The sequence below is a fragment of the Poecilia formosa genome, unplaced genomic scaffold (genome assembly GCF_000485575.1).
Source record: "Poecilia formosa unplaced genomic scaffold, Poecilia_formosa-5.1.2 Scaffold425, whole genome shotgun sequence".
Classification (NCBI taxonomy): domain Eukaryota; kingdom Metazoa; phylum Chordata; class Actinopteri; order Cyprinodontiformes; family Poeciliidae; genus Poecilia; species Poecilia formosa.
In genome coordinates, this window is record NW_006800364.1 from 178,706 (window position 1) to 187,958 (window position 9,253).

The following is a 9,253-nucleotide window of genomic DNA, read 5'->3' on the forward strand; positions in this document are numbered from 1 at the left end:
TAATAATAAAATAATATAAAAATAATAATAAAATAATATAAAACCAGCATGAAGCGCGACTACGAGGCGAGCGCGAAAGCTCCTCACCGGGCTGAACCTGCATGATGAGGTTAGCGCTGGTTCGTTAACCACTAAAGCTCCGGCCAACCGGAAACACATACATAAACTTAACCAGCGCAGAAAGAGCCGGGTGCTGGGCGGTGTGTTGAGATGGAAAAGCCGCACAAAATTATTTGTCTACAAATATAAATCATTCTCACTGCTCGCTCAACGCACCTCTGACGCGCAGAAGCGCCAGCGGTGTGATTGGTCGGGCTTTAAACGCATAAAGAAGATATCTTCTATAAACATATATTTTAGGACTAAATCTGTTCCGACAGTGAAACGCTCAGAGCAACAGAGACTTGCAATCCGACTTAAAAAAAAAGAAAAAAGTTTTTTTTTTCTTTTTCTTTTCTTTTTTCATAAAAACATAAACAAGAAAGGCTTAGCCTGGCGGTGGGGGTAGTAAAGCATGGTGGGCCACCAGGCCTATAATACACTGGGGGAAACCTTGATATCTGTTTGATAGTGCTGAAAGCTTGAACTGTCTCGCATTGGTGAACAACTCCAAAATGGTTTTGTTTTCTAAAATTATATAAAAGAACCAAATATTTATATTGTCATGTGCAATGTGAAGATCTTGTTTTGTTAATCAATGACATCTCATTTGTCTTTATCATATAATATACAGTATTTTTAGTATTGAAATCTTATAATCTCTTCAGGAAAAGTGTCTGAGTGGTACATGTGTTTTCCATAATGAAATGAAAGAACCTTGTTTGCTTGTGTTTTTACAGTATTGTGTGAGTGTGTGGCACTCTGTGCTTATCAGAGGCAGGGTAAGATTGAGGGCCATCACCCACACTCTGTTGCCATAGTGAAGCCAGATGGAGGGCAGTTTGAGTGACAGCTGATCCCAACATATACACTTTTCTTCTCTTTGTGCTTTTTAATGCCCCACTCACTGCACAGTCACCTCAGACACACTTTGGCTCAGACACTGACACTGTCATAGATCACTTGCCTGCATTTTGCTTCAGCAGAATTGCTATGGTAGACTATACAGGGTGGGTTTATCACTGAATGGTGGCTGGCTGTAGGGGCATTTTCACAAAAAATGTTGATGCTGGCCCAGATCTAGTGCCAGTGGAAACTGGCTAAAAACCACTCAGTTGTGTGAGTGACTATGTCAGTCATTGAACCCTGTATTTTTTATGTTTTTGGTTTTTTTTTGCTTGTACATTCTCTGCTCATTACCCATTTAAAATTATATTTGAGATTAAAAAAATAATTTTAGTATTTGAAAGTAGAATAATTTATTAATTTACATTTAAATTAAGAAGTTACATTAAACTGATCTGCGGAAACTGCTCAGCAAAGACATGTTTTTCACTTTCAGTGACAACTGAAGGTTTGATAGGAAAAAGAACTATATTGATCTTATTTTTTCCTAATTGAATGTTCCATCATCATCATGATAGTCATCATTTTTAAAGTGGATTATTTTTTTTCTTTCTGAGTCACACATGACTTCTATTAATCCTTCTGCTAAATTTTTATGCTCAGGTCGGACAGTTGGTGTTCAAGGGAATGAAGCGTCTGAACAGGATCCAGTCTCTAGTATTTGAGACAGCCTACAACACCAATGAAAACCTTTTGATCTGCGCTCCGACTGGTGCTGGGAAGACCAACATCGCCATGCTGACAGTCCTGCATGAGATCCGTCAGCACCTACAGCCTGGTGGCGTTATCAAAAAGGATGAATTTAAGGTCTGACCCTCATATTGCTCATTAAAACATCAGCAAGATATTGTTTTAGTTGGTGTTGCTGTGATTTAGGAGTTGACTAAACTAACTTATTCAGGTGTAAAGTGTCACTACAGTAGGCAGGAATGGTGGGGTCAGAAATGAACTCTTAATTCCCTAAGTTTCAGAGGAAATTCAGACAAAGTGGAACTAACCACAAATTTTGGCTAATATCTTTATATCCAACTAATTTAATACAAACAATCCATTTCAACACAATGGTGAGCATTATGTATTACTTAAGCCCAGCTCAGTCTTATTACATTTAAATCTAATGAAGTTCAGCCCAAATACTATTTGATATAGGTGAGGTTTTGTTATTTTCTACAACATAGATTCTTAGTTCAGAAAGCTGCACAATAAATGAACAATTTCAATGTGAGTTGGGTCTGTAACAATAAAGTTAGTGACTATAAAACTTATGTTTTCACAGAAACCCACAGTGTTGGACCTCTAAAATATTCTACCATTGATATTTTTTATTCAAACACATCCAACAGTTTTGTTCATCTTTAGATCTTACACTCTTATTACATAGTCACTTTTCATACATCAACCATTAAACTTTCCTCATGCAAGCAGCTGTTTTAATATTTCTCCATGAACTGTGAATTGTACCGGTTGCCAGGGAACAAATGATCCTACTTCTCTTTGCTCAATTATCACCACAGTGTCCTTCCAACTTCTACCTCCATTTTCTACCTTGCTCACCTTAGCACTCCTACATATATCCTATTTATTTCCACACTTCTCTCTCTCCCTTCCTCTCTCTGCAGATAGTATATGTGGCTCCAATGAAGGCCTTGGCAGCTGAGATGACTAATTACTTCAGTAAGCGATTGGAACCCCTGGGCATCATTGTTAAAGAACTCACTGGAGACATGCAGTTAACCAAAGGAGAGATCCTTCGAACACAGGTAAATACACTGTCATTGACCCACATAGGTTCAGACCATCTGTTTGACTTTTTCCTTGGCTGTTATTTAAACAAACCACTACACAGAATAACCAGAAAGAAAAACCTGCTTCATGAAAGCATGGGCAGCTGAAGTTGCTCTGAAAGCTTGGACACTTTAACACTATATGACTTATCAGGTCTAGGATGAATTTATGATTGCTTCTTCGGTAAAAATGTAAAAATATTAAAAAGTCATCTTAAAATTGTAAAATGTCAGTGACAATGTTTGAACTATGCATTAATTACAAACACATTTCTTATTTCATTCACATAGTTGATTTTTTTAGAAGTCAAATGCTAGTTAAATGCAGATATGTTTATCTTAAGCTTAGCTCTGTGTTGCACCAACTGGATATCTGGTGGTGTGACCCCTTTACAGGATGTGATGTAATGAACAATATCCAATCTGCTACCAACTTAAGCAATCTGTTTTTCTTCATTATGGCCATTTGCCTCAGTATGCTGTGATAAATGCAAAACGTCACATAGCGACTGTAAGGACACTCAGTGGGGACCCAGAAATTCAACCACACACACAGGAGTACGCAAAGAAAAAAAACAAGTTTAATTTATTTTCAGATACTAGTTGCTGCTCAGGAAGAGGTTGTCAAACACACACTAAGGAGAGAGGGGAGAAGGCTGGTGATGCACAGCTAAAGGAGGGGCATCTTCGAAATCATCAACTTATCTGACCTGTAGAACAGTGGATGGGTGGAGCAGGGGAACTGAGGGTTTGACGACAGGGAGATGCAGGAAACCAGTTAGAACAGGCTTCTGTGGAAGCAATGAAGATCTCCACAAGGAGATCCAAAACACAATACCCAGGGACTTTGTTGATAATCAGGCAGAGGTAATACACAGGAGGACAGAGAGAGCAAACTTAGCTTGAGAGGCAGGTAATATTCAGTGGTCGTGAGGCAGAGCTTGAGTCAGGGTCCAGAAATCCAGAACAGAAGGGATCGGTGAAGGGCTTGGCAGGAGGGGTAAATCCGTGGACAGAAAGGGGTCGTAAAAACACTGAAGGCTTGGAAGGAAACGCTGGATCTCTACTGGCTCGTGGCTGTCGCTAATCTGGCAAGGAGGCAGCAACTGAGAGGTGTTTAAGTAGGGCGAGGCCCAGGTGGAACAGGTAAGCAATCAGGTGTGGCAGGTGAGCTGAACAAGTGCTTAACACAGCATAGGACAGGACATGAATCATAACAAGCGGCTGAGTGCTCTAATTACCCAGTGAACACATACAGTAAGTCTGTTGTCATTCTCAAAACATAAAAATCTTCAATAATAATGGACAAAGGAAGTGCAAAGAACAGATAGCTTCCCACTCCATCTTCTGTCACACAAAAGTCCTAAAAGTGGTAAGAATATAAAAAAAACATTAACTATGATAATAAAAATATAGAGGGATTATTTATTTGTAAACACAGCTTATGAATTTGTTAAAATAATGAATTCTTTATGAAGATGCCAAGACATGAAAAGCCATGTAAATCTACATGGCTTTTCTCCCTTTAGTAAAATAAATTTCTGTTTATTCAGCCTGGAATATTGTTGAGGTGGATGGGCAGTTGTGCATATCTGCCTATTCAAAGGAGTTTAAATGATTGCACAGCGTAGACACGACATCTATAAGCCTTATGAGACTTTCATAATTCAATTCAAAGGAAAGGGGTCTTGGTTTGGTGTCTGTGAATGAATCTGGAGGAGTTTTAAAGTTACCTTTTTATAAAGGCATTTGAAAAGATTTCTCAGAGAATGATTAATCAGACAGACTGAAGCGCTATGGCACACCTCTATCTTTTCATTCACTTTGTTTCTGTGATCTCACCATTTTAACATGTTGGTTTCAGCATATTTCTAGAAAATGATTCAGTCTAAAATCTCTGTCCACATATCTGAGCAAGTTTGTCAAGATGCCCTAATCTTCTAACTTTTTATGCTCTTGTGTTTTTTGAAGTTCCCTACATTTCATATATTTTCATCTATTTTTATCTGTCTTGCCCTTTTGGTGTTCATTTTAGAATGTGCTGTCTGCTACATGTTTAACCACTTACACAGTTTAAAAAGGTGATAAAGCTGCAAAAACTGCAACATTATATGTTGGAGGATTGTGCAACAGTAAGTTTCATTTGAGAATGGATAACTAAATATATTACTTAGGGCAATTATTGACAAATTTAGAAGTTTAAAACAAAATGACGAAGTCAGGGTGTCACCAAATTATCAAGAAAGTGTTCTTGGCAGAGCTTCAAGGCAACATGTGTAGGACTGTGGTTCCTACACAGTGGCTGGAGCAACCATGCCTTTGACAGGCAGGCAGAAATGCCTCCGTGTTGACATGGTAAAATCTATCACGTTTCAATATTTACTTTATGCTGCTTTGCTAAATTTGTACCCTTCTTTTGTATTACAACCTTCATTTTAGTCCTGAAAAACACCTGAAACTGAAAAATGCAGTGATTGGATGGTTTTACAGAATATTATTGCTTATTTGAAACAAAGAATGTGAAAATGGTGAAAATAACTACAAAATACCTAAAAAAAACGAAAAAAAAGAAAAAGGAACAATGCAATAAAATGTTGTCATTCAGATATACAATATTGTTTACTCTCTGCAATCTGTTGTGTGGACAGATCTGCTTCCACACGTGAGAATTTGTAATACCAGAGATGACAAAAACAGACATCCATTTTCTTCATTAAACAATAATCAGTAGTTTAATTCCCATCCAGTGCAAATGAACTAGTGAGGCATATCTCTGCGCCCACAGTAAGATCTGATTAAAATTCAAGTTTACATCTGGTCTGCATACTATGGCGGATATCATCATGGAAGTAAAAACGTACTTCATAGACAGAATCCCAGAAGTGGACTAGATTTCTCCCTGAGATTCTGAAAGCTCTGTTATAGTTGACATACCTGTGAAGTATCACATGGAAACCCAGACAACACCTGTGAAGAGGTAGACTGAGGTGGTAGGTTCAGTTTTTTTAAAAAAGGGTACTGGAGCACTCCCTGTGAAAGCGTAATCTAAGGCTTTCAATTTTGACTCAGTACTGTGACTTTTGTCCTGGCTGTTGAACAGTGGACTAGATCTTTATCTTGCAGAATTGCTGAGGGGGCTATGGGAATTTCATTGTCCAATCTACATGTGTTATTTGAATTTCAATGAGAACTGCAACCCCACTTTGGGGTCCAGGTACTTATCTTCACATTGCTTAATAATCTTTATATCAGTATATGAATGCATGCACAGCTGAGACTGCTATTCTGATCAGCTTCATGAAGGATAATAGAGCCATGTATTATCCTTCCTCCTCTTCAATATTTCACATCATCCACTGAACAGAAGAAAAGAGCAGTTTGGAGTGCTGTGATATTTTCTCACATTTGTTTAATTGTAAGTGTATTCTCATGGGGATCACACACACAATTCCACAGACCTCATTTAGAAGGGCTCTTATCATGAACGAGCGATTAGTTAACATGCTGCATTCCAGTAACCATTTTTCTCTAACCTCCCCACTCCATCTTTATCCCACATACATTTTCCTCCCACTTTTTCCACTTGCCATGGCTGCTCTAGTTACCATGGACACAGAAAGGATGCTGGCATATGGATGCAATTATGGATGTGACATCCTGGGATTTCCAAAACCCCTCTTCCTTCCATGCCCATAGAGTAGTCTTTCTCAAACTTTGATCCCTGGACCATTGGTGGTCCGCGGGCCCCCTCTAGTGGTCCGCGAGGTACTGCATGTAAACGATTGTTTAATTGCTAAGAGTGCGACGCTACGGTTAGCTTACCAAAGCATTGTCTTAAAAGTAATCATAGCTGCTGAGACGGTTGATGTGTCGTTCACCAGCGATTGGATTCCTTTGAACGGTTAGCGGTAGGAGTCGATCCAGTTAGTCAGAACTGTTTTTTTTTGTTTGTTGTTTTATTACTTGGTAATGAATGATGCTCTGCTTATGCGTCTACAACTACTATTATTTTGAATTAAAATAATATAAATCAATATATAATAAATTACTATAAATAAATACAATTGGTGGAAATTGGTGGATTATTTTTTATATTTGATGGTGCATAAAATAATTTTTTGTTTCTGATAAAGGAGCTCAAGTCTATTTTTCTTTAATTGTGCTTTTAAATCACAAATAGACCTAAATGTTATTAATGCACACAACACTTGGTAATAAAGAACAACTTTTTTTTCCCCATGGGTTTGGCATCATTGGAAAGCTGAGACACATTCAGAATCTGTAAATAACTCAAAACAACAATATGTGAGTTAAGAAAACTATGCAGAAGAGCATCTCTGAATGCACAACACGTCAAACCTTGAGGCATAAGACCACACCGGGTGCTACGTGGCATATATCAGAGGTCGCCCTAAGGTGCGAAATAAAGTCTAGCGGTCGCGCTAGACTTTAGCGCGGCAGCATTAAAAAAAATCGGTCATGTTCTATTTTTACCAGTCAGTTATAATCATATTAACATAGGCTATTTAGCCGCATTTTTATGCGGTTTAGTTAATATTTACCTAGTTAAAAACTGTGAATCCAGATCCCATCACACATAAAGCAGATAAATGCATCTAACTTTTTCTCCGTAGTAACAAAAACCACTGACTGTGGCCCCGATAACTTATAAAAAATTAAATTAAATGGCTCCACTTAAATTACGGTCACTTATCTTGCTGGGGTCTGAACGCACAAACTCACAAATTCCTCCTGGTCCCCATCTGCAGAGAAATCTACACTAGTTCATCAGTCAGTTGGGTCTGTCTGATCCAAACCGATCAGTTGAACTCTGCTAGCTTTTTACCCTGTGCGGTCTGGGCGTGTGCTTTTACAAAGATCTTTTGTGCGTGGCTTCGCTTCTCCGAAACGAACTGATGTTACGTCTGGCGCGTTCCTCCTGAGTACCGCTCTCGCACGGAAGGTAATGTCTTCCAGCTCCATTTGTTGAAACGGCTGAGTGAATTAAGTTTAATTCTTTGCAGGGGCGGAGCCGCGTTCGTATTGGTTGTGCAGCCGCAGCGCACTGCACATGTTACGGTCTCATTAACTTCTGCACCGTCATTTATTTCCTCAAGATAAACTGTCGGCTCCTCTGTTTCGACAATAAATGAATTAACACAACATTGCATTCTGTTTAGTTTTCTCTGGTCTGTAATGGAGACTGGAATTAAAANGGAGCCGCGTTCGTATTGGTTGTGCAGCCGCAGCGCACTGCACATGTTACGGTCTCATTAACTTCTGCACCGTCATTTATTTCCTCAAGATAAACTGTCGGCTCCTCTGTTTCGACAATAAATGAATTAACACAACATTGCATTCTGTTTAGTTTTCTCTGGTCTGTAATGGAGACTGGAATTAAAACCCATTTCAACCAAAGGTTTGGAATGCGCTTCCTAACAAGACACGCTCCAAAGCGTCCGGTCCAAAGCCCTTCAACAAGCTGTTAGCTCCCATGTTTGACCGGTAATTTTTTTTAAACGACGGGAAAATTCAAAGCCCGTCGGTCATTTGATAGGTTATAATTAACACCCTTGACTGGTGACCGTGCACATAGGCAGACATTATATAAACTATACGCAAAGATTTCATCGCAGAGGCAACTGAAATCAATCAGTACATCTGAAAATCATCTCCTGGACACTGAACTAAATGCGTCTTTCCCGACCGGGAGCTGACAGTGTGTTGAAGAGTTATGGACCAGACGCTTTGGAACGTCTGATTCTGCAAGCCCGGCTTGCAGAGCGCAGGCAGTTGCCATGGCAACGGGTGTGCTTAAATGACAGAGAGAGAGAGAATAAAGGTGCGAGTGGTTTTGAGTTGATCACCTGTTCGGGTTGTTTTACCTTTGTTTACCTTTGCTGTGGCGCTTTACAGCCGCTGAAAGTTCAATAAACGACAAAGTTGGACTAATGATCTCGTTCGTCTGTGACTGTACATCATTCACAACAAACATCAACCACGGTAAATATGTTTCATTAAGTATTTAACAGACAAATGGCTTCTGCAATAATTATGTGAAATTAAATTAATTGTTTAATATTAAAAAAAATAGTTTGGGCATCTCGCTTTGAGCTCAGCATCTGAGAGGCTTTTCCTCTATAAAACTTTTTTTTTTTTTGCCTCTTATTTAGTGGAAATATTGATGTTGATGAGAGTTTCTCCAAAATAAACCTTTTCAATCTTTATAGCTCCACTGTTGAAAATGAGGCTCTAACATTCACAAATGACACTGAAATAAAATCCAGTCCAACATCTGGTTTGAGGTGATTCCTCTGGAACCTTTTGGAGGAAAAATATCTCAACTTCAGAAGATGAGCTTTTAACCTAACAGAGCTCTGTGGTTCCTCCTGTCAGTATGAGAGTCAGGGTGAGGAGGCATCATGTTAGGAAGACGAAGTGGATCAAAATCTTAAGACCAGTCA

General features: G+C 39.0%; 1 protein-coding gene across 1 annotated transcript in view; it reads left to right on the forward strand.

Moving 5' to 3' along the window:
• ascc3 (activating signal cointegrator 1 complex subunit 3) overlaps positions 1-9,253 on the forward strand; it is a 376,011-nt gene that overhangs the window by 140,910 nt on the left and 225,848 nt on the right. The window contains exons 9-10 of the mRNA XM_007577033.2: positions 1,609-1,812; positions 2,625-2,765. Coding sequence (XP_007577095.1) covers positions 1,609-1,812; positions 2,625-2,765 — 345 coding nt within the window. The remainder of the gene's footprint in view (positions 1-1,608; positions 1,813-2,624; positions 2,766-9,253) is intronic.